We start from the raw sequence: 26744 nt of genomic DNA, 5'->3' as shown, positions 1-26744 counted from the left end.
ATCAATCAATATGCCGATCATCATGAGAAGTAGCTCACACAACAGCAACCCAAAAATATAAAGCCAAATACGTGTCTTTTGGATTGCGAGGTGATTAACTCACCTGCTAAAAGAACCAGTGTCTGGCATGAAAAAAATATATTCTCTCTCTCATATTCTGTTGTGTTGTGATTAGACCCGCTAAATTGCGCAGCCCTTTTTCGCAATAACCAACTTGTGTTTGTTTGTTTGTTTTCATGTTTGGTCATGTTTGGTCGGTATTGGGCTCAGTATTGTACGTGATAATCTTAGCCTTCAACTCAGTCGGTTCGGTTGAATTGTTTCGGTTTGGATTTTCCGGCCCATTGAGCACTCTAAATACTACCTACAGTATACCTACTTGTCATGCACGCCGGCTGCTGCTCACAACAGTCGAAACAATGTGTCTTTTTGACTGGAAACTGCAGTGATCCCCCTGCCAAGTCCGCCCGATGCTGTTATGCAAAGTTAACCCTTTAAGAACGGTGAACGCATCTGTGTGTCATTCTTAGATTTCTTTGGCTATTCAAAAATAGCAGATGAGCTTGTAGATCTGCTATTTTTGAAAAATCGTGAAAATGTGTGCAAATCTTTGAATATACATTTTTAAAGCGAACATTTTTTAACTCAAATCTTTGCTTCTGGGGGTCCCTGGCACAAAACATTTTGAGATGGAGGGAGCTTGTAGATCTGCTATTTTTTTTAAATCATGAAAAGTTGTGCAAATATTTGATTTTTTATTTATTTTTTAATTCGGACATTTGTAATTCAAATCTTTGCCTCTGGTGGTTTTCCTGGAACTAAATATTTTACAAATGTTCGCTTCAAAAAATATATATGATCAAGATTTTGCCACGAATGTACACGTTTTTTCAAAAAATAGCAGATCTACAAGCTCATAGCGAGGCATATCCGCTATTTTTGAATAGCCCAACGAAATCTGAAAATGACACACACACAGATGCGTTCACCAGTCTTAAAGGGTTAAGCAGCGTATAGGCCAGACATTTACCAGGGTCAGTGAGGGAGAGAGGCTGGGATATGGGGGTCAATGCACCCAGGGCACCTCACACCGACTACTAATCACCCCAATTTGGATCTTTCCCCTGCCAAAGCGAATCTCTCAAAGTGTCAGTGGACTGTCAGACTTAAGCTACATGTCTATTAATATTCTCTTTGGAGGGAGAGGATAGGGTCTCACTCACAGTGGACAAAAAAGCTGCCCTGCCATCCATCAAAGGGTAATGCCTACTGCAACTTTTTTTTTTTGTTGAGACACAATGACAGGTCCGTTATGCCAGAAGATGGGGGTGGAAAAAAGAGCATGAGTCCTTAGACTACAAAAGGTTAATTTTTTTGACCAGCTTTCATAATTAGAATGTCCCATTTTGTTGTGATGGAGATGTCCCCATTGTGGCCCTCCCTGTGTCTTGGAAACCTCAATGAGATTAAGTAAATTAGATCTGAGGCTACTGGCTAGATCAAATGCCGTCACTCACAAAGTTGTTGAGTTTAACCCTTTAAGACCGGGAACGCATCTGTGTCATTTTAAGATTTGTTTGGCTATAAAAAAAATTGTAGATATACAAGCTCATAGCGCGGCACCGAGTGCCGCGCTATGAGCTTGTAGATCTGCTATTTTTTTGAAAAATCATGGAAAATAAAGCGAAAAAGTTTTACTCAAATCTTTGCTTCTGGGGATTCTACAAAAGTCTTCTAAATCCTAACAATAAAAAAAAAAACATATTGCTATAATATCAATAGTTCTCAAACTGCTTCATACCAAGGACCCCCAAAATTATGTATTTTTTGTATATTGTATAATTATGTAAAATTATGTATTTGGCCGCGGACCCCCATCTCAAAATAGATTGTTCCAGGGACCCCCCAGAAGCACAGATCGGAGCTAAAAAATATATTAAAACATATTTATACAGTATATATATATACATATTCAAAGATTTGTACAAAATGTCCAAGATTTTTTTAAATAGCAGATCTACAAGCTCATAGCGCGGCACTAATGAGCTTGTATATCTGCTATTATATTGTTGCAATAGTAATCCCGCTCAGTACGAGAGGAACCGCAGGTTCAGACATTTATAAAGAAATCTAAAAATGACACCGATTTGTTCGCGGTCTTAATGGGTTAAAAATAGCTCTGTCCCTGAAAGTTTAGTTCATTTTTTGTGTGGATACGACCTTGTTCTCACCCAGCTGGACGTTATAATCGCCCTTTGGTTCCACACCCCAAAAAACATTTGGTAAACAGCCACTGAGAGGAAACAATGTACCAATGAGCTAATGCCAGATGACAGTGATAGTGAGTCCAACGTGTTTTTTTTTTCCTTGTGCTTTCGCTCCACAGGAAGAGGAACTGGTCAGGGAGAGCCGCGGGTTCTACTTCCGGGGTTACGGACTAGGTCACTGCCTCCAGAACAAGGACGGCACGGCCGTGGAGGGGGGGTCCAGCACCGCCGTCTTCACCCCGCCGCCCCCGGTGACCATCTACGACGGGGAGGCCCTGCGCAAGCGCTTCGTGGACCAGGCCAAGCGCATTGACACCATATCCAGAGCCGTCTTTCCCCTCAGCTTCCTCATATTCAACATCTTCTACTGGATTACTTACAAAGTGCTGCGCGCTGAGGACGTCCATGCAAACTTGTAATACGTACTCCTACCCCTTCGCCTCCACCTTAACAATAATTGCTACATTTTCCGTTTCTCGTACATTTTTTCCATCCGGACCGAAAACTGCCTGTCAGATCTACATTAAGGGAATGAAGATGGCGATGTGTGTCAGAGGCATATACCTGCTCCGTAAACCATTGCTGTCAATGCTATATAAACTCAGGTGCGTCCTCAGGATCTCAAAGAGAGTGTTTAAGTTCAATAAAGTGAAACTGCGTGGATTCAGGCTGGAATTCGCCCCGTTTGTGATTGCGTTTCGTGTATCTATCTTGTTTTGATTTGCCTGGATTACGACAAAAGACAACACGTCCGGTCCTTTTTGAGCTCATGACATTTAGTATGAGATGATAACGGAGAGAGCTCAACGACGCCCATGTTGGCCCTCGCTGGATAAAACATAGTAACTTGAATTTTGACACTGCGCATCTTTGAATGAATGTTTTTGAAAATTGAAGATAATGGCTTTTTTACACCTTTAGATTGCCAAACAAATGGGGATGTGGGGGTGGGGGGCACAGGGTCTTTGATATCTATGAGTATTTAATGGGTGGTGATAATTCATTTTAACTACTTACGACGAGAGATTATATATAACAGTGTATAAACTGTACATAAAAAGCTGTTCATTGATTGCACAGAGCACAAAAATGTATTTCCTTTTTGTCTAAATTTAAATAAATTGTTATTCTGCCAGGAAATGACAGCTGCTTTTGGTCGTCTTTACCTAAACCATCGGTTCTCAAAGTGGGGTCCGGGGACCCCCAGGGGTACTTGAGGGGGTTCCAGGGGGTCCCCAGCTAAATGATGGATAGGAACCAAATGGACCCTTATGGGTCTGTAACTCTGAGTGTGTACAAATGGAACCAACTCTCTCAGAGTTAAATTAACGTTGATTTTACAATATAAATTGGGGTCCCAGGGATAGAAATGCCATTAAATGAGGGTCCGTAGCCTAATGCATGTCAAACTGGGGGTCCTTGAAATTAAAATGGTTGAGAATCACTGCTAGAGAGCCGTAAAAATCTTCTCTTATGGGGGTCCCTGGCTTATCTTTTCGAATGGGGGTCCGCGGGCTAATAAGTGTCAATTTGGGGGTCCTTGACACGAAAAAGTTTGAGAACCACTGACCTAAACCCTTCTCCATGATATTCATCAATGGCCTCCCTTGAGAGAAGACAGTATACAGGGGGCATGCTTAGAGGAGCAGAGTGATTCTGAGAGAACTTAGCAAATTCTCCACACACAGATTTACAGCATCATGTACACAATTGCATTTATATTGCCGTTCTCCATTAGACCCCCCATCATCTGCAGATCCCATTAGGGATGGAGGAAAAACATTAAATGAAAGCTGCATTTCAAATTGTGTAATGTTTGAAATCCCAGCAAATGCTAAATCGGTAATCAGCTCCCATCAGCAGTTCTTCCTCTTTTCCTGGGCTTTTTCTTGGAGCTGTAATTGTACATTTTGGAGACGACAAATTGACGCGACAGGTCTTCAGAGGAATGGCCGGGCAAAATCCCTGAGAAAATTGTAAAAAAAGACCCCATTTGTTTTCCAGTCCCCCCAGAGTCGCTGTGAAGCTAGGTGCGGAGATGCAGAGAGAGGGAGAGGGCATCACCAGCGAGGGAGGACGAATAGGGTTTTTTAATGGGAAATCAGAGGGTTGCTTTATCAACTAATGAGTTTGAAAAGGGGTTGGTGTTCCACTGCTAATGACAATGAATTCAGAGCTACTGCCTCCGCACATACTGTCCCTTTTGTTGAGAGACCAGGCATTCCTAATCAACTCCTCCATATTATATGGTTCCCTGGGGAGAGAACTGTGTGCGTGTGCGTGTGTGTGTGTGTGTGTGTGTGTGTGTGTGTGTGTGCGCTCGCACGCACGCGTATGAGTGCTTTCACACTGGGCTATGATTCCACTTTTTCATTCTCTGTATTGTCTTTCTCTCTGTGCTGCTATATTGTCATCGATGTTTGAGTCTCGTTCAGTGCTCCATATTGTCTCAGTATAGAATCAAAAACCAACTTGGGGGGGTGGGGGGGGGGGAGAAAAAAGAAGCATATGCTGCTGGTGAACAATAGAACGTTTGAGGATGCCTGTTCCTTCAGGACATGGATAGGATACATGCAAACAAGAGGAGACGGCACATTGCCTCCAGAAGTGGACGGTTTTCTCAACACGAGAAAGAACGGAGCCGCTTGACATATTCACTTAAGTCCTTTCATACTCGCAAGCTGACAGCTTAAGTAGATTTCTGAAAAGGAATCAGAGGGCAATAAGGAAACGTCAGAAAGATTAGTTATTGTGCGTCACTGGGACTGCTCCTCCAGGGGGAAGAAAAGCCTAATGGCTAAAGTTCCAGTACTCAATGCAAACATAAACAAAGAGGAGGGTAACGGTCTCAAAAAGCCAAATGTAGGCTTTGAGACAGACTGTCCTTGATTAAAATGACTCACTATATGCGATTAAGATTATAACATTATTAATGCCATGAGTAGCTTCAATTTGTATTTTAAAGTTTGCAAAGCGTGTGTGAATATTGGGTGTTATTTTGAACAGTATATGCAAGTGTTTTTTGAGTTTGGGATGCAAATTTTACATCTAGTGCCCTATTTTTGCGGGTGCCTTACCCATTATCTCTAAACTTCTTTGCCATTTTTTACTATTTTTAAAACACATTTTTAAATAGTTCAACTAGCTCTAGCCACATCGACACGTTGTGAGCTTGTAGATTGGCTATTTGAACTATTTGAAAATGTTTTTAAAAATAGTAAAAAATAGCAAAAAAGTTTAGGGATAACGGGTATAGGCACCGGCGAAAATAGGGCGAAAATAGGACACTTCTGTGTCACTCTAAAGCAGTGGTTCTCAACCAGTGGTCCTTGGGGGGGGGGGGGGGGGGGAGGGTACCAGGGGGTCCCCAGCAAAATGTGTTAACATGGCGTCTCAAAAATAGCAGATCTACAAGCTCATAGCGCTATGAGCTTGCAGGTCTGCTGTTTTTGAAAAAAATTGAAAATGTGTGCATATCTTTGAATAGATACAGTATATATTTTTTAAAGCATTTTTTTTACTAAAATCTTTGCTTCTGGGGGTCCCTGGCACAAAAATATTTCAGCTGTGGGTCCGCGGCCAAATGTATATCAATTTAGGGGTCCTTGGCATGAAAAAGGTTGAAAACCACTGCTCTAAAGGGACGATTTATACTTTGTCATATGACGGCGTCGCGCAACCGAAAATAGCCGATGTACAAGCTCACAATGCGGCGCGTATGCGACGCCAATGCGATTCGAGGCTTGTGCGTCTGCTATTTTCGGCGCGCCACACACGGTCATACGACGGAGCATAAATTAAGCATAAGAGGCTTTTCTAAATCTGCAATCCTTGACTGACATGCACAAAATAGGCCTAGATGCTTTTCTGGCGCTTTACTCCCTCTGGACTCGGTCCCCCATCTCCCGAAAGGATCCTCCTCCTCACATCATGGCGAGTCCTGACGTGATGGAAACGTTAACGGATTCCAATAAGGAATCAGATTCTCTGGCATAGGACAGCACTGTTATAGACCTTCTCCTTGACAAGCCATCTGGATTCATGAGCTAACTTTCATTAAGTCCCAGGAGAGAGTGAGGACTTATGCAAAAAAAAAATCTCTCAAAATGAGAGAAAGGGATGTTTGATCAGAGATTTTTTTTTTGTCCACGTACCTCAAGGAAAGACGAAACCACAGCTATCAAACTGTCTAATCTATAAAGCAATCTTCCACGGGAATGGTGTACCAAATGAGAATATTATTTATTCATTATTCCTGCCAGGCTTTAAACAGCAAGCTTTTTCCATACAGCACTTCGTCCTACGGTATATATATATTCATCGACCCAGGAGTGTTTGATACATATGTTAAAAAGTCACGTGATCGTCCATCGATGTTTACGTTCATTAATGCAAGACGCAAGAGAGAGATGAAGTGTGTTTGATAAAGCTGCTGGTGGTCAACATGGCCTTGCTTGTCTCCCCCTCAGGGATAATCAACATACTCCCTGCCTCCTCATCTCAGTTGAATGTCAATGGTGCCAAAGCTAAAAGTGATGTGTGAGGTCCTGAGGACAATCAATACGTCACGGCGGTCCCTCTGAGCATCAGCCTCTGTCCTGCTCCTTCACACACATGAAAAGGCAAAAACAGCAACTCTTTGCATTGTTGGACATAACACCGTGTAGGGATTTTCAGGCGCATGGATCATGCATGGTACAGGTAAATGCAGTGGTGTAAAGTACATGTACTCAAGTACTGTACTTCTGTACAATTTTGAGTTTTTATTTTTTTACTTTACTTAAGTATTTCCAATTCTTTTACTCCACTACATCTCAAAGGCAAATATTGTACTTTTACTACGGTACAATTCTTTGGTAACTACTAACTTAGTTTGTAGTTACTTTGTAGATTTAGACTAGAGCATCATCACAAAACATACATTAACCACTACAGCCCTATATATACACATCGGCCATTTGAAAATAGCAGATGCGTCCTGAGCTTGTAGATCTGTCATTTTCAAAATATTTCTATACATTTCATTCATTTGAAGAAAAAATAAATTTGGGACATTTCTGCAGTAGTACTTTTACTTTTGGTACTTTACGTACATTTTGTTACCAATACTTTTGTACTTTTACTCAAGTACATTTTTAATTCCGTACCTTTACTTTTATTTCTACATTGCAGTATTGATACTTTTAGTTAAGTAAAAGGAGTACTTTTTCCACCACTGATGTTCCGTTGCCAATGTGAGCTTTCAGTCAGTATATTTTTATTTTCCTGCCCCTTAAGATACCGTCGAAGTTCTTGCCAGTCTAATGAAAATGATCATTTTTGAGATTTTGAGGAACATGTTGCCTTCAATGCAAGCGAATGCAAAGAGTCATATCATAGTAGATGCACTGGTTCTGTCAGCAATAGTCATGCTTTTGTCTCGATACTGCTGCTCGACTAACATACATTTAGCAGGCATTAACCCATAAAGACCGGGAACACATCTGTGTGTAATTTTTAGATTTCTTTGGCTATTCAAAAATAGCAGATATACAAGCTCATAGCGCTACGAGCTTGTAGATCTGCACTTTTTTTTGAAGAATCGTGAAAATGTGTGCAAATCTTTGAATATATATACTGTATTTTTCAAAGCGTCAAATCTTTGCTTCTGTTTTTTTTTACTAACTTATCTTGCTATCAGTGGTTCTCAAAAAAGAATCATGTCAAGGACCCCCAAAATGATATGTATTTGTCCGCGGAACCCCCCCCCCCCCCCCCCCCAAAGATTTAAATTAAAATGTATATATATATATATATTAAAAGATTTGCACACATTTTCACGATGTTGCGAAAATAGCAGATCTACAAGCTCACAAACTCACGAGTGCCGTATGAGCTTGTAGATCTGCTATTTTTGAACAGCCAAATACATCTTAAAATGACACAGATGCGTTCCCGGATTGAATGGGTTAAGCTGGCATTTCTACAGACATTTATGCCAACATTTACAAGCCAGACATTTGACATTTGCCAGGCAGCATCAAAGCCACGGCGCACATACACGACAAATGATCCCCGTGTCTCCCAGGATTATTCATGTATAATCAAGAAGGTGCCAGGTAAAAAAACACACTGTAAGAGCCAGGGAGAAAACGGTGCTTTTGACAGTGATATATGAATGAGTAAATGCTACACGTCACCTTTAAATGTACGAGCGTAAACACAAGGAACTGCTTGCTCCACACACAGTGTTATAAATGTAAACCTTGGGAATGTCACCCAGCGCTATAGGATATAGATACCCTTCCAGGGTAAATCTACCCTTTACAGTAGCCATCAAAAGGAGCCTCCCATAGTAATGGACTGGGAAAAGGAATGATCACATTTTCCTTTCCATTGAAGTCCCTTGACATTCCTTGTAAAAAAAGCACATTTCAAGGTCTGCCCGAGCCTTAACCCATTAAGACCTGAGGCGATTCTTAAAAATGGCAGAAAAAATGGCAAAAAATAGCAGATCTACAAGCTCATAGCGCGGCACTCGGTGCCGCGCTATGAGCTTGTATATCTGCTATTTTTGAATAGCCAAAGAAATCTAAAGTGACACAGATGCGTTCCAGGTCTTAATGGGTTAAATGGGGTGTAAGTGATGTACCGGTATATATTTTGTTAAATAAGTGTTAAATAACTATATATATTCTTATAGAATGCTTCTTGAGGACACACTACACAGTGACTGCACCCGTTCCATGTAACACTGTGTTTATTTGCATCTGTGACATTGTAATGTGATTCAAATGTTTGTTATTGTTTCTCATTGTGTATGTATTCTATATGTTGTTATCAGGGCGTCCTTTAAAAAGAGAGCTTGCTCTCAATGGGTTTCCCTGAATACATAAGGAAAAAGAAAAAGAAAGAAGAAAGAAAAGGGGTAACAGGGGTCTCCAGCTGTTTAGTACACAGAGAATACTTCAGGTCGGGATATCAATTTTATCCAATCAAGAGAGAACTCACAGAGGATAAAGGTGAAGGTAAAGTGAAATTGGAAGTGATGGGGGAAAAAAAAGAGCAGAAGAAGATTGGAACTGGAACAAAAATAAGCTGATAAATAATCTCCTGACAGGATAAAATGGGTATCCCGACCTGAAAATGTAATTCCTGTTCACTAAAGAGATGGAATAAACCCCGTTACTGAACAAGCGCTTTATAGAAATTGGAATATTACAGCGTTAACATTTTAACAAAGCTTGTTTTACACCTCCGCTGGTGACCAAGGCGTGCGGATTGTCCGTCCGTCCGTCCTATGATTGTGAATACGATATCTCAAGCACACCCATTTTACATTTTCAGGGAATTTCATGACATTTGGCAGAAACGTCCACTTAGAATCAAGGATGAACTGATTAGAAGGTCAAAGGTCAAGGTCATTACGTGCGGCCTCACGTCGTTGCCAACCATGTGAATGCAATATCTGAGAAACGCCTGGAGGGAATTTCATGACATTTAGCACAAACGTCCACTTAGACTCAATGATGAACTTAATGGACGTAGGTGGTGAAAGGTCAACGGTCGAGGTCACTGTGACATCAGCATAGCAGCAGATATATACTTTACATGATACATAGTATGCTATGGATGCTAGTTTAGGTGCGAGAAAAAAAAGAGGGGGGGAAAGGTGCAAAGTGTCTGTGCGTGTCGACTGCATAGTCCACACATAAGGTAACTGACACTGGACTATACAGTACAAGTCTTTTTAGCTTACAGTATATACTTTTGACATCTTTGACGTCCTTTACTTGGAGTTCGGCATGACAGGTTGGTATGAAACTATAGGATCATAGGCATTCAGAAGGACTGAAACATTGACCAGCTGGCACTCTGGAATACTGACAACTATCTGACAAAAACTCAAACAGTATACACTGGGCTCTAATCACAGGCCAAGGCACACCTGTAGTATGTAGGGACCAGTGGTGGAAAGTAACTACTAAGTACATTTACTCAAGTACTGTACTTAAGTATCATTTTGAGGTACTTTTACTTTACTGGAGTATTTCCAAATGTGCTTTTACTTTTACTCCACTATATATACACACACACACACACACACACACACACACACACACACACACACACACACACACACACACACACACACACACACACACACACACACACACACACACACACACACACACACACACACACACACTTTGGCTATTTGAATATAGCAGATCTACAAACTCACAGCGCATCGCGATGCGTTATGAGCTTGTAGATCGGCTATTTAAAAAATATTTCAATACATTACATATTATGATACCTTGTGAAACGGTGCAATGAGTACTTTTACTTTTGTTACTTTAAGTATATTTTTAACACTTTGGTACTTTTACTCAAGTCAATTTTGATTACCGGACTTTTACTTGTGTCAAAGTATATCAGTGCAGTATTGATACTTTAACTTAAGTTTAAAAATGTAGTACTTTTTCCACCACTGGTAGGGACCACAATTAGCTGGGAAACAAGAGGACTGGGTTACAATGTGACTAGGGGGGTGTGACAGGCAAAAACACAGAGCAAGGCTGAGTAACTAAAGATAACACAAGACAGGTGAGCAGGGGAAGCCAAGCTGGAGGAGGTGTACGAGAACACAGGGAAACAGAACCAGTGCAAACACAACATACTCAAAAGTCCCCAACATAAAACTGTTCCTGGCAGAGAAACCTATTCTAGGGGAACATTAATGCCAGAAATAGCCAGTGGTGGAAAAAGTACTCAAATGTTTTACTTAAGGAAAAGTATCAATACTGCATTGTAAAAGTTCAGAATTCAAAATTTACTTGAGTAAAAGTACGAAGGTATTGGTATCAAAATGTACTTAAAAGATCCAACAGTAAAAGTACTGAAATGTTTGAAAATAGCAGATCTACAAGCTCACAACGCGCTTGCAGATCGGCTATTTTCAAATAGCCTATAGGTACAAATAGGGCTAAAGTGGTAAATGCATGTTTTATAATGTAATAAGTTATATCTGCAAAGTAACTAGTAACTACATTTTTCAAATAATTGTAGTGGAGTAAAAGTACAATATTTGCCTCTGAGATGTACAGTAGTGGAGTAAAAGTAAAAGTATAGACAATTGGAAATACTCCAGTAAAGTAAAAGTACCTAAAAAAAAGGTAGAGTAAATGTACTTAGTTACATTACACCACTGTAAATAGCCGAACTACAAGCTCACATGCGTTGTGAGATTGCATGTACTGAAGATCTGCTACAGCATGTAGAAGGAAACGAGCAGACCAAGTACAGAGCTGCTAACTCAAGGCCTGTTTCACTAAGTATAGAGGGTTTACGTGCGTTTAAGACAGAAATTAAACATGAAGTCCAAAGCAAAGGCAGGAGTTTGTGGTTGTGAGAGGCTGGAGGACAGACAGACTGAGAGAAATAGAGACAGAAAGAGACAGAGAGGCCCTGACACATCTCATACTTAATTGGTACTGTCTGTACCTCAAATCTTGCTCGTTTTGAATTGTCAAGCGGTTTGTAGTCTATGTTCACAGCTGAGCAATGAGAGAGAAGCCATTCTCAGATGGAGGAGATACTAAACGATTTTATCAATCAAATGACCGGACACTATCATTAAATCTGAGTGACTGTGAAGATTAAGCCAGTCACTCAGATTGAGAGCCACGAGCAGAACTTTTCAAGGTTGAGAACATACAGTACTTTTCATACTTTACGGTTTCAAACACAAAATAGACCCAAATGACCGATGCGAGCAAACACAAAGGACAATTTAGTGTTTATTTGGTCTACTAAAACTATGACGAAAAATGTTCGTCAACTAAATTTTTTCACTGACGAAAACTAGATAAAAACTAGATAAAAACTAAGCTATGATGACTAAAACTATGACTTAATATATTGTCAATTTCGTCAAGAAATAAAAACTAGACTAAAATGTTAAGGAAGGGACTAGTGGAGAAGAGATCCAGTGGATTGTGTTTGGTTGCGCTAGGGTGTTGCGCTCTGAAAATAGCAGATCTACAAGCTCACAACACGTCGCGCTGCGACGTGTTGTGAGCTTGTAGATCGGCTATTTTCAGCATGCAACCAAGTGTGAAATCAGCGCCAAAATACATTTTAGTCGACTAAATCAACTGTAGATTTAGTCGACTATAATCTTATGATATTTAGTCGACTAAAACTAGACAAAAACGTACTAAAATATGACTGAAACTAAGTGGAATTTTATTCAAAAGACTATGACTAAAACTAAATTTAAAAAAATCTGTCAAAATCAACACTGAATTACAATAACAACAGAGAAAATGACAACTTCCTGCCTCTGCATTTCTGAATGCGTCTTTCGGGTCAGTCGGGAACATCTTCAAAATGCCACGACACGAAACCATTACAGGGAGACAGAAACCCATTACAGGAGGCACTATATGCACATACAGGTTCTTCCCGGGATCTCTGAAAACAGAGGAGGAGAACCCATTTCCCTCGTGTCATCCGCCTCATCCGTCAAACCCTAACCCCAAGGCTACAGTGGCTTAAAAAGCCTGGATAATTGATGGTGCCTGGAGGTCACAAAGAGACAATATTTGTACCTATGGTTCCTGACGCTCGCCGCGGCTTGCTGAGAGAGACAGTAGACGAGGCGGAGGGGGAAGCCACTCTGGGGAAGGTTAATGTGACATCAGCAATCATTTCACCTGCTATTCTTTCACTAGCTGAGATTTAAATTATTCCGCTAGAGTCCCACGAACACACACACACACACACACACACACACACACATCCCTCACAGAAGAGCAGCTAGGAACGATGAATGTAAACAAACCCATGATGGCACACAGAGCAGACGAGTTTCTCCGTTTCTACCATCTTTGCCAGATTCAGAGGAAGGCATGATGCCAGCCAGGATATAGTAGCAACTACATCATTCTCCAGAGTATTAGGTGAGGTTGGTCAGGCTGTACGACACAATTTTGCACACCTTTTTCCAACTGAATAATAACGACAAACATTGCTCTTCAAGTGGTATACACTTGAAGGACGCATATGGGGGGGGGGGGGGGGGGGGGGCGCACATTCCAGTGTCTCTTTTTAGCGTACTCAGTGGTGGACAGTAGTACATTTACTCAAGTACAGTTTTAAGGTACTTTTACCTTACTGGAATTTTCAATACTTCTACTCCACTACAGAGGCAAATATTGTACTTTTACTCCACTACAGTTTGAAAACTTTAGTTACTAGTTACTTCGTAGATTTGAATTATTACAACACATGCATTTATCACTTCAGCCCTATTTAAACTTTGGAAAATAGCCGATCTACAAGCTCAAAACGAGTCGTGATGCGACACGTTGTGATCTTGTATAGATCTGCTATTTTCAAAAGATTTTTAAATACATTTAGACATTATGATAACTTGTGAAACGGGACACATTCTGCATAATGAGTAGGACTGCCTACCTAAGTATATTTTGATGCCGATACTTCTGTACTTTTACTCAAGTAAATTTTGATTGCCGGACTTTTATTTGTTGTGTTCCTACATTGCAGTATTGATACTTTTACTTAAGTAAAACAAATGTAGTAATTTTTCCACCACTGAGCGTACTTATCTATATTCTTGAATCCCCTGTGGTTGTATTGCCCCTAATCTCTCGCTGTACCTCCACATTTCAGTAATTCCATCATCCAAGAGAAATAGTGCAGCTGGAAAACTCTTCTCGACAACATGGCGAACATGGTGACTCACACACTACACCTTTATAGTGTCTTTGTCTGTGAAAAATGCAAAACAAGGGATTAGCACCTTGTTCAGTCCCTCTGAGTCTCAACACTGAGTCACTTACTGAGGACAGTTTAGACCGAATGAAGTATATCACAAAAAACATTTTTAAAATATGTTTTTTAACCGCAAAATGTGTCACCTTCAGTGACTGCACTTCAGATGCAGTATGTGGCCAATGCATTTAATCTCAGAAAGTCTGGAAAGATTAACTGGTGAGATGCGCTGTGAAGGCAGGTGCCATGAGCAGGAGATAGGCCTACTCTTAACGAAACAGCTGTTCAGGTCACAAAGTAGTAGTAGTAGAGAGGAAGGGCATGGGAAACGTGAATTCCCTCATCTCGCCTGAAAACTTTGTTCTATGTGTGTGTGTGTGTGTGTGTGTGTGTGTGTGTGTGTGTGTGTGTGTGTGTGTGTGTGTGTGTGTGTGTGTGTGTGTGTGTGTGTGTGTGTGTGTGTGTGCGCGCGCGCACATGCACATTGGGACAGTGGCGTGCACAGACATTTTGAGGGGAAGGTGCTTAAGTAAATTATACTTTTTTTTGTTTACTAGGTCTGCTCTTTTTTCCCTCTACACCTATACCTCTTTGCCAAAAATAGCCGATCTACAAGCTCACAACGCCTCGCAGTGCGAGGCGTTGTGGGCTTGTAGATCGGCTATTTTTGTTCTCCTCAGAAAAGGGATGCTAGGGTTCGAGTGGTTATGGTAAAAAGAAAAATCATATCACATAAAGATTTGGTCGGACCCCCTGTAGTAACTCTGAGGACCCCCTAGGGGGTCCTGGACCCCCTGTTGAAGACCCCTGCTGTAAACTGAAAAAAAGGGCACTTCTGGTCAAGAGGGCAGGTGCTCTAGCACCACCTAGAGTCTATCTGTGCACGTCCCTGTGTGTGTGTGTGTGTGTGTGTGTGTGTGTGTGTGTGTGTGTGTGTGTGTGTGTGTGTGTGTGTGTGTGTGTGTGTGCACACACACGCACACATGCACATTGGGAGTTCGGAAAAGATGCACGACCACATGCCCTCCTCTCTCTCCCCATCTCCTCTCAGCCACCACCAAACTCCCAAAATGTACCTGGCTGTGCACATCCACTGCTCAACAGTGTGTCCATCCACCCCAGTTCCAGGTCTGCGATCCTCTCTCTCTCCCTCGCTGCTATTTAAGTAAACAGAGGATTTGCTCTGCCTCCCCTCTCTCTGCGCTGTCCGTCAGACACAGCTCACACTGGTGTTAAAGCCCAGGAGAGCGGGCGAGGGAGACAGCTCTGTGCCGCTTTACACCGCCGCTCTGACACCGATTCAGTGATGTAGGGGAGGGCTGGGAGAGAGGGCCAGCCAGGAGGGAAATCATTATTTTTCCTGGGAGACGACGGTGCGGTATGTGTGTGCACGCGTGTGCACACGCATGCATGAGAGCGGATACGTGTGCGTGTGCATGTGCAGGTGCACAAGGATGTGAGTGTGTGTGCGTGCGTGTGTGTGTGTGTGAGTCTCAAGTGTTCTCTGCACTCAGAGGGTTAAGTTAAGACAGCTAAAAGCCTCATTGCCTTTCTGCAGATAAAAGTGTGTTTGTGTACGTGTGCATGCAAGCATGCATGAATGCGTGTGTATTAGAGATGCACGGATCGCGGTTTCCGCGGGTAAAACCGCAGTTTGGGTGGATTTGGGTCAATCAAATAATAATTAAATAATTATCAATTAATATTGGATAAACCGCGGGTGAGATAATGCGGGAATTAAATTCATGATATCTATCTATAGGCCTATTATAGCTTTTAAAAAGCACGAAATCTCACCGTGCGTGCGTTTGCAGTGTTTTAATATTACGTCACATTTTACATCAGGCACAAATTAGCCGCCTACTGCACGTTGCTTTGCAGGCAGCCTGTGTTGCCAGATTCTGCGAGAGAAATAAGCAGCCAGGTCTATGAAAACAAGCCCAAAACAAGCGCCAAACAAGCCCAAAAGTCGCTTATAAAAAGCGAAAGTGAAAACGACCGAATGAAGACGAGGGCTCGTTGTCACCATGGATATGAATTGTATACAGTCACTACATCGCGACAGTGGTGAGTAACATTGTTTATAAGAAAACTAACATCAGGAAAATAATTATTTGAAGCGGTTGGTAGGGATGTATAAATAGGATGATATAATTAATGCGATTGGATGGCGGATGGATAACGATGAACATGTACACGCGGATTTGGGTGACAAAAAAAACCCATCCGCGCATCTCTAGTGTGTAGCCATAGCGGTGGCGGTGGCGAAAGGGTTTGTTCTCTCATTCCTCTTCACAACCATCTCCAGAGTGATGACCATTACCGTGCCTCCCACTGACTGCTTGTCAAACCAATACTTGATGTTTTTAAGGAGTGTCTGGAGTCGGAGTCCCATTGGTAGAACGTCCTTTTCAGCGACAGATGTCAGGATAACCATGCAGAAGGTGTTTATTAAGTATTATAAAGCAGTGGTTCTCAAACTTTTTCATGTCAAGGACCCCCAAATTGACACTTTTTAGCCCGCGGACCCCCATTTCAAAAGATATGCCAGGGACCCCCATAAGAGAAGATTTTTTACGGCTCTAGCAGTGATTCTCAACCATTTTAATTTCAAGGACCCCCAGTTTGACATGCATTAGGGCTACAGACCCCCATTTAATGGCATTTCTATCACTTGGACCGCAATTTATATTGTAAAATGTCAATTTAACTCTGAGAGTGTACAAATGGAACCAAATGGACGGGTCCATTTGGTTCCATTTGTACACTCTCAGAGTTACAGACCCATAAGGGTCCATTTGTTGCCTAATCAATCATTTAGCTGGGGACCCCCTGGAACTCCCTCAAGGACCCCTGGGGGTCCCCGGACCCCACTTTGAGAACCAACGTTATAAAGCACGGTCACATACAAGGAATGTGCTTCGTGGCACCAAGTCACGTGGCACAGACCTGTTATGATTATACCACTAATATTGCACAGGTTACAGTATGCTACAGGTATTGTACATATTAAATATTGTACATAGGCCTATAGACATTGCACTGAGTAGACGTGTGTGAGTCCAAATAACATGAAGGAGTAATGTGTGCACAAACAGCACTGGATGCCAGCACCCACAGTCTGCAGAAAAACTCCTTTCAGAAACAAAAGTTGGGTGATAAGAACATAATCACTTTAATTGTGGAGAAAACGAACAAACTTGTCAAAGTTCCTATCGGCAGTTCTTGCACCTCCATTATTTTCTAACTAGCCAAACATCACAGCACAGACACCAATGTGAACACTGTGTGTGATTGGTCAAAAACTCACGGTGCACTGGTGAATTATTTTTGAAATCTGCCAGCAAGGTACTGTAGACACTTTCGAAGAATATTTGACTGAGAAGTTTAGGAGGTACAAACCTCTATAATCCCTCTCTGAGGGACCACAAAACACAACCTAGATGGTAATTAATTCATGGAGCGAGATAGCACACACTTTGTCCACAGTGTGTTTCGCCACAAATGGCAAAATCTCAGAGACAAGGCAGGTTGGAGGTTGATGTAAACAAGAAGTGGAAATCCAGATGTGTATACATGGGGTTTAACATTCAGCGGTATTAGAGCGGAGTTGCATCGAGTATGAAATCCTCGGAGAACTTGTTCAGTTTCGGCAAGCCAACAACTTAGTTTGGAGCATGCTGCCAGCTTAAAAGTCCCTTTGTTAATTAATGCAGTTTAGCTGTTGACTAGTGCAGCTGAATGCGGGAAGAAGCTGGCTGTTTGTCTGGCTCTTTTTGATTTTGAGTCAGAGATAAGGTACGCAGCATCCATCAGTGACGTGTGACAGCCCATCGGAATGCAGTGTTTTATTGTTTGTGGTTATTTTTTTAATCCCACGATTTTGTAACCCTTTTTCACCCGGTGCCAATTTTCTAAGTCATCCTGGGCACTGCATTCCCCCCACAGCCTAGGGAGCCCAGGGCCGAGCTCATGCCTCCTTCAATGCATGAGAGCCAACTGACCTTCTTGTCACCTGACAGGGGGGAGTTTCCCGGGTAGGACGTAGCACATGAAAGGAACACGTTATTCCAACCAGTTCCCTCCCCCTCCATCAGGCGCCCCGGCTGTCATGGGGGAGGCGGTATAGCGACCAGGATTACTACATGTTTTTGTGAGGGTATTAACTACCGTAGGAGACACGGGGAGAACACAGTGTTTAACTGGAAGTCCTGCCTTCTACCTGGCCCCGCCCCCTAATTTGAGAGGGCGATCTCACGCCGCTGCACTAGTGACAGGTATACAGGGTCGGTCAGCGGGGAGCGGAACTGGCAAGGACAGCGTGTCCCTCCGTGTACATTACATTACACCCGCCCAGTGAGACTCCTCACTGTCAGGTGAAAGGGAGCAGCAGGCAACTTCCCTATATTCACATTTTTGATACAACCCGTCTATGCTTCTAAATTGACTGTACCCGTATAAGGAGATATACACTGATGTATTTGTACTGTACCCCTCCTTCTCTTCCAGGGGCCAATTGCACCACCTCACACTAGGTTCAAACTTAGCCTATTTATAGCTTTTAACCCATTTAACCGGGAAAGTATCTCTGCCATTTTAGATTTCTTTGGCTATTCAAAAGCAGATCTACAAGCAGATCTACAAGCTCAAAAAATAGCAGATATACAAGCTCATAGCGCGGCACCGAGTGCCGCGCTATGAGCTTGTATATCTGCTATTTTTTTTCTTTTTAATGTGAACATTTGTGCAAATCTTTAAATATATATATATTTAAAAAATATATATATTCAAAGATTTGCACAAATTGTCACGATTCTTTCGAAAAATAGCAGATCTACAAGCTCATAGCGTGGCACTTGGTGACGCGCTATGAGCTTGTAGATCTGCTATTTTTTTATAGCCAAAGAAATCTAAAATGACAGAGATGCGTCCACGGATTGAATGGGTTAAGCTATAACTAGGCTAAGTTTGAACTTAGTGTGAGGTGGTGCAACTGGGTCCTGTTGTTTAACAGCAAGCAGTGAGCAAGATATCTGTGTATGAATGTATCGGTATTCACCTTATATTCCGATAAAAATTGGTCCGCGTCCCAAACATGGGTCCCGACCCACTGTTTGGGAAACCTACACAACTCAACACATAGACATTTCTCAGAACTTTGACCTCTCACCAAACAAATTCCATCAGTAGGTCAGTCCCGCATTTCTCTCTTTTCAAAGAGTCATGCTCACAGGGAGCATATGGTCTCTGCACTATCTGGGCTGAGCCACCAGGCACCCCAAAGTTTCTCATAAGCTTGATGAGAAAAGAACTCAGCCGAGCCTGCAGGGCTCAGGGAGGCTCGTGTGGTGTAGCATTGTATTAGCGTCTCAGCCAGGGTTGATGCAGCTCTGAAAAGTGTCTCTTCTTCCCACTCACAAACGTGCACTGCTGAGTGCATTCCAGCTTAGCTGCAGTTCAGTGGGGGATCAGAGATTCAAACAAAAACATAACTGTTATTAAAAGACATTCAAGGACACATAGGGATAACACGGCAAATCAACTCACGTTCACTTGATTGTCACGTTCACGTCATACGTTTTACAGGTGTAAAAGAGTGGATGACATTCTTTAATGAAAAGAATGTAGAAAACGTATCGGCGCCAAGACTGTCATAATAAGGTTTCACTTCAACTAAAATCTCCCAACTCCCAAAAATGCGCCGTGCACACCCACAATTCCAGACCATTAGAGTACCAGAGTATTTGTGCTGCAAGAGATGTTGTCTGTGAGAACACATTATAGACAACAGTCATTTGGGCGATCCTCAACTGCTTCTGCCATGGTTGGCACAGGCTGCAGACAAATCTAAAAAGGTAATTTCCTCTATATGCCAAATAAACAAGTGGAAAAAGTTTGTTTGTCAAATCTAAAAAGGTAATTTCCTCTATATGCCAATTAAACAAATTGAAAAAGTTTGTTTTGTTGAATATCACGTATCTTGGAGAAAGCCAAAATCAGAATGACAATGAATGCTTGGTATGTCTTTTAAAGGCTAGCCTTTCCACTCCCTTCGTTTGTTGTTGACCTCACTGACAGATGAAAGACAGTGCTCGGAAATTTGCCATTTGCCTAATTTCCATCATCATCCGGATTGTCGTCAGCTGCATTTTATGTCCTTTTTATGTCCTCACTCCTCAGTAAGCAAAAAAGTAAGGGCAACATTATCCACAAAAACGAACGTCAGTGCTAGGCATGCAGACGTCATAAAAACTGAGAGCAGGAAGGCAAAAATTAACAAAGATAGCTTGACCTTGTTCAAACACTACAACATCTCATCGGGTGGAAATCTCATGTCCAAAACTGTTACTTTTCAGGATTCAAATAAAATAAAAAATAGCAAAAATAGCAGATCTACAAGCTCAAAACTCATCGGATTTGGTACCAAAACTGATACAATATTATAATGAGCATTAGTGAGGACCAATTATATGAAGATAGGTTGAAAATGGGTAAAGTGGTCCTTTAAGTAAAACATCGGAGTGCTTCTTCCACCACTGATTCCAACAGATTGCCAAACAATCTGAATTCACAGAAAACACAACAAATTGACAATTTATTTCCCTGTGCAATAACAGCATTGGGAGCAAGGCTCCTGCTACATTGCATACGATGCAACAGTGCAAGCATCTGGGTGTCCTACATTTACAAATGGCTGGGAGACTATTTGCTTTGGTAAAGTGCTGGATTTGAAGACGGGTTGGCGTCTGAACGCATTGTCCTGAAATTAATAATTTGTCGACTTCGATGAACCGCAGGGAGGAGGATAGTTGCTGGAGGAGAATTTAATGCTTTGGCTTGTTTTGTGTCTAAAGAGAGAAGCCTCGGGGAAGGAAAATTGAAGGCGTTCTGCAGCAATACAGACAGCCGACAGCATGTTTTCCTGCCTGTTATCTCCCCCCTGTACAAAACATTTTACTGCCATTAACTGACAAAGAGCATGAATTACAAGTGGCAATTTAAAACGATTTGCTCCGTGCTCTTGGGAATAATTCGAGCCTCCCTTCAGTTGCCTCCGTCATGTTGAAATTCCAGACATGTCCTCTTGCTCGGTTAAACCTTTTAACCCTCATTTCCGACCATCAGGCTGCGGAACAATAATGATGGTGATTGTCTAGACTAGACCAGAACTAACCCACTGTATGTACCAAGCACCTCTTGTTGCCTTGGAAACAAACAGCCAGCCGAGGAGAAGCCACGACGGGGTAATCATTTGGTGCGAAGGTGTGGATAGAGGATAGACAGGGCAGACAGCCGAGCCTATGGGGGCTGATGTGTGGTGCTGTGTGTACGTGTGTGTACGTGTGTGCGTGTGTGCGTGTGTGCGTGTGTGCGTGTGTGCGTGTGTGTGTGTGTGTGTGTGTGTTTGAGTGACATTGGAGTTCGGCAAAGATGCACCAGGCACATGCCCTCCCCAAGTCCCCAAACAACCATCAACACAGCTTCCATAATAATAAGAAAATAAAATATTATAATATGAAATATTTGTATTACTTTCATTATTATAAAACAATTATAATAAATAAATACAATTCTGAATGTCTTCTTTATTATTTACAGGCAGTGCTGGAAAAATAACTACTACTAAGTAAAAGTATCAATACTGTAATGTAAGTAAAAGTCCGGTAATCAAAAAAGTATGCAGAATGACCCATTTCAAGTTTTCAAATGTATAAAATGTATTAAAATCTTTGGAAAATAGCAGATCTACAAGCTCACAATGCGTTGCATCGCGACGCATTGTGAGCTTGTAGATCTGCTATTTTCAAATGGCCGAAATATATGTAGGGCTGAAGTGGGTAATGTGTGTTTTGTAAGGTAAAAAATACCTCAATATTGTACTTAACCCATTGAGACCTGAATCCGATTCTACATGTCTCCTAAATCTCAACAGTTTTCTGAAAAACGTATGTTTCTATATCAGTGGTGCTCAATCTTTTTCATGTCAAGGACCCCCAAAATGATATGTTTTTGGCCGCGGACTCCCATCAAAATATGTTGTTCCAGGGACCCCCAGAAGCAAAGATTTGAGTTAAAAATGTTCGCTTTAAAAATATATATATTCAGAAGATTTGCACACATTTTCAGGATTTTTCAAAAATAGCAGATATACAAGCTCATAGCGCGGCACTCGGTGCAGGGGAGGACAAAGTCTGGCGGCGATAGGATATCTGATTACGGGGGCAGGTTAGAATGAACTGGGAGCCTCTAGTTAGATCCCTGCACGTCAGCGATACAGGGCTATTTATGGTCGCTATCAGCTGGGATTTGAGTGGCAGCTGATTTCGGCAGACCCCTGTATGACTGAGCAGCCCTATTTAGGACCACACTGCTCACCCCAATTTTGGGGGAAGGCCTAGAAAAGGTGGCCTAAACATTGCCCACTCTGCACTTCCCGGGTAGGATACCGCACCTACCGGGACATTCCACTACTGCGGTCGAAAAACAAGAAAAATTCCCCTAAAATTGGCTACATGGAACATTAGAACCCTTTTGGACAACAACCCTGACAGGCCGCAAAGACGAACTGCGCTTATTGCTGCTGAACTCAGGCGTTATGACGTTGACATCGCTGCCCTGAGTGAGACCAGATTTCTGGACGAGGGATCCCTAAAGGAAGAAGGCAAGGGATATACCTTTTTCTGGAAGGGATACCCCACAGGGGGACCGCATCAACATGGTGTCGGTCTTGCCATAAAAAACAGCCTGTTATCCAGTCTCACTGAAACACCCACCGGCATAAGTGAAAGACTTATGTCTGTCCGTATTCCCCTGGCAAAAAGCCGCTATGCAACTCTTCTCAGTGCCTATGCACCAACCCTTCCATCTGAGAATGAGGCAAAGGACCGCTTCTACCAGGAACTAGATGAGGCCCTACAGCGCATCCCTAGCAGTGACAAAATCCTCTTGCTCGGTGATTTTAATGCCAGGGTGGGGAAAAATCACCTCATATGGAACGGAGTGATAGGGAAGCATGGTATTGGGAAAGTTAATGCTAATGGCATGAGACTACTCAGTCTCTGTGCAGAGCATGACCTGACAATCACAAACACAATTTTCCAACAGAAAAATAAACACAAGGCCTCCTGGATGCACCCACGATCCAAGCAATGGCACCTGCTGGATTACGTCATCGTGAGACGCAAAGACATCAAGGACGTGCAAATCACACGTGCAATGCGAGGTGCTGACTGCTGGACTGACCACCGCATGATCATCTCCAAACTGCAAGTGACAGTACGACCCCCTGTTCGCCTCCGAAGAACCGGCAAGAAGCGGTTGGACTGTGCCCGGCTTGAAGCAGCCGAGGCCCGGGATAACCTAAGATCTTCCATTGCTGGGAAGCTGCAGGACATCGACTCCGTCCTGAGCCCTGAAGGCAGTGTTGATGACAACTGGGCCTGCCTTAGCTCAAAGCTGTTTGAGGCGGCAGCCGAGTCTATTGGCTACCGCCGGAGAAGGCATCAGGACTGGTTTGATGAAAATTCAGAACAAATCAAAACCATACTGGACTCCATGCACAAGGCCCATAACGCAGTCCTGAACAATCCTACATCTAGCAGGCTAAAGCAGCACTGGAGAACATCCCGGAAGGAGGTGCAGTCTGTTTTAAGAAGACTGAAAAATGACTGGTGGACCGGCAAGGCCAGAGAAATCGAGAATTTTGCAGTGAAAAACGACATGCACAACTTCTACAATGCTGTGAAAACCATTCATGGCCCCAAGAACTCTTCTCTCTCACCTGTGAAGTCCGCTGATGGCTCAACCCTTATAAAGGACCAGAAGCAAGTTGTGGATAGATGGGCTGAACACTTCCAGACTCTCTTAAACCAACCTGCCACTCCTGATTTGGCAGTCCTGGAAGAGCTTCCCAGCTATCCAACCATTGAGGAGCTGGATCTTCAACCAACCTTCTCTGAAGTCCTGGCTGCGGTCAGGTCACTTAAAAACAACAAGACCCCTGGCCCTGATGGCATCCCTGCAGAGATCCTTAAACAGGGAGGCTATCTCTGCACCAGAGCAATTTTCCACTCCATTGCCGATGTATGGAAGCATGGAGCCGTCCCTCAACAATGGCGGGACGCAAACATCGTTACCATATATAAAGGGAAGGGTGAGAAGTCTGCCTGTGGCAATAGTAGGGGAATATCTCTCCTGTCTGTTGCCGGCAAGGTCCTTGCCAAAGTGATGCTGTGCAGACTCATACGGAGTGTAACAGAACATCTACTGCCCGAGTCTCAATGTGGCTTCAGGAAAAACCGCAGTACTGTGGACATGATTTTCACAACTCGCCAGCTACAAGAGAAGTGTAGAGAGCAACACCAAGACCTATACATGGCTTTTGTGGACTTATCAAAGGCCTTTGACACGGTCAACAGAGACTTGCTCTGGGCGGTCCTTCTCAGGGTAGGTTGCCCGCAGAAGTTTGTGAACATCCTACAAAGTTTTCACGAGGGGATGATGGCTCAGGTGACTACAGGAGGGCAGGAGTCCAGGCCCTTCAGAGTATGCACAGGTGTCAGGCAGGGATGTGTACTTGCACCTGTACTCTTCAACATCTTTCTCATGAGTGTTACCTGGCTACTGCACAAAGAGGTTGAGGGAAGTAGTGGTGTGTTAGTGGATTACAGGTTGGACGGGAACCTGTTTAACATCAGGAGGCTACAGGCTGCTAGTAAAATCAAAACTGTAAACGTAGTGGAGCTACAGTATGCAGATGACTGTGCCTTTGTGGCACTTACACCAGAGGCTCTGCAAGCAACACTGACAGCTGCTGTGAAGGCCTATAGCAGACTGGGTCTCACCGTAAACACGGCAAAGACTGAGGTACTCTGCCAGTGGAACTCCCCTCCCCCAACTCCACCACCATCACCTGTCTTCATCGTCGACGACAAGCCCTTAGCAGTAGTCCCAGATTTTAAATATCTAGGGAGTATTCTCTCTGACAACTGCAGTATGGACAATGATGTCCAAAACCGGATAAAGTCTGCCTCAGGCTCATTTGGTAGACTGCGTAAGAGGGTGTTTGTGAATAAAGACCTCAGCATTCACACCAAGGTTGCGGTCTATCAAGCCATCTGCGTCTCCACACTTCTCTACGGCTGTGAAGCTTGGACCCTGTATCGCCGCCACATCCATCAACTGGAGAAGTTCAACATCAATTGTCTCCAGCGCATCCTTGGGCTAACCTGGCGCGACCGTGTACCACATACGGAAGTCCTGAAGAGAACGGGCACCAAAAGTATGGAGGCCACCTTTCTTCAGCACCAACTGCGATGGGTTGGCCACACCATTAGGATGCCAGACGACAGGCTCCCACGCCAACTGCTATATGGTCAGTTACATCATGGCCAGCGATCTGCAGGAGGTCAAAAGCGGAGATACAAGGACCAGCTCAAAACGGCACTGAAGAGATGTGGACTACAGCATACCCAACTGGAAAGCTCTGCTTCAGAACGTCCTGTGTGGAGGCAACTATGCCATGCTGGACTTCAGCGTTTTGAAGAGGAGAGGAGTGAGGCGAGGGAAAGGAAACGCCAGGGGAGAAAGATGGCCACTGCAGCCAAGACCACAACAAATATTGACTTCATATGCCCCCACTGCAATAGACGATGTGGCTCTCGCATTGGACTCCACAGTCACCTCACAACTCACCAAAGAAAGAAGTAGAAGTCATCATCGGATACGATGGACTACCATAAGCAAGTAAGTGTGTGTGTGTGTGTGTGTTTGAGTGACATTGGAGTTCGGCAAAGATGCACCAGGCACATGCCCTCCCCAAGTCCCCAAACAACCATCAACACAGCTTCCATAATAATAAGAAAATAAAATATTATAATATGAAATATTTGTATTACTTTCATTATTATAAAACAATTATAATAAATAAATACAATTCTGAATGTCTTCTTTATTATTTACAGGCAGTGCTGGAAAAATAACTACTACTAAGTAAAAGTATCAATACTGTAATGTAAGTAAAAGTCCGGTAATCAAAAAAGTATGCAGAATGACCCATTTCAAGTTTTCAAATGTATAAAATGTATTAAAATCTTTGGAAAATAGCAGATCTACAAGCTCACAATGCGTTGCATCGCGACGCATTGTGAGCTTGTAGATCTGCTATTTTCAAATGGCCGAAATATATGTAGGGCTGAAGTGGGTAATGTGTGTTTTGTAAGGTAAAAAATACCTCAATATTGTACTTAACCCATTGAGACCTGAATCCGATTCTACATGTCTCCTAAATCTCAACAGTTTTCTGAAAAACGTATGTTTCTATATCAGTGGTGCTCAATCTTTTTCATGTCAAGGACCCCCAAAATGATATGTTTTTGGCCGCGGACTCCCATCAAAATATGTTGTTCCAGGGACCCCCAGAAGCAAAGATTTGAGTTAAAAATGTTCGCTTTAAAAATATATATATTCAGAAGATTTGCACACATTTTCAGGATTTTTCAAAAATAGCAGATATACAAGCTCATAGCGCGGCACTCGGTGCAGGGGAGGACTGTTCAGCACTGAGCGTGTGCAGAAGACAAGACCCAGGTGGTCTACTGGTGCTCCTGTAGACAAGACCCAGGAGGGTAGAGGTCTACTGGTGATGACGAAAAATGTTCACCGACTACTTTTTTCACTGATGAAAACAATAAAAAC

At 42.8% G+C, this 26744-nt stretch overlaps 1 protein-coding gene across 1 annotated transcript in view; it reads left to right on the top strand.

The window, feature by feature from the left end:
• Positions 1 to 2866, top strand: part of glra4a (glycine receptor, alpha 4a) — an 84770-nt gene extending 81904 nt beyond the window's left edge. Inside the window, exon 9 of the mRNA XM_084085671.1 lies at positions 2387 to 2866. Within this exon, the coding sequence (XP_083941797.1) occupies positions 2387 to 2686 (300 nt within the window). The 3' untranslated portion in view covers positions 2687 to 2866. The remainder of the gene's footprint in view (positions 1 to 2386) is intronic.
• The last annotated feature ends 23878 nt before the right edge of the window (positions 2867 to 26744 follow it).

Source organism: Gymnoscopelus microlampas, assembly GCF_963454915.1.
Source record: "Gymnoscopelus microlampas genome assembly, chromosome: 18".
In the NCBI taxonomy this organism is placed as follows: domain Eukaryota; kingdom Metazoa; phylum Chordata; class Actinopteri; order Myctophiformes; family Myctophidae; genus Gymnoscopelus; species Gymnoscopelus microlampas.
This window is presented reverse-complemented; position numbering and strand designations above follow the sequence as displayed.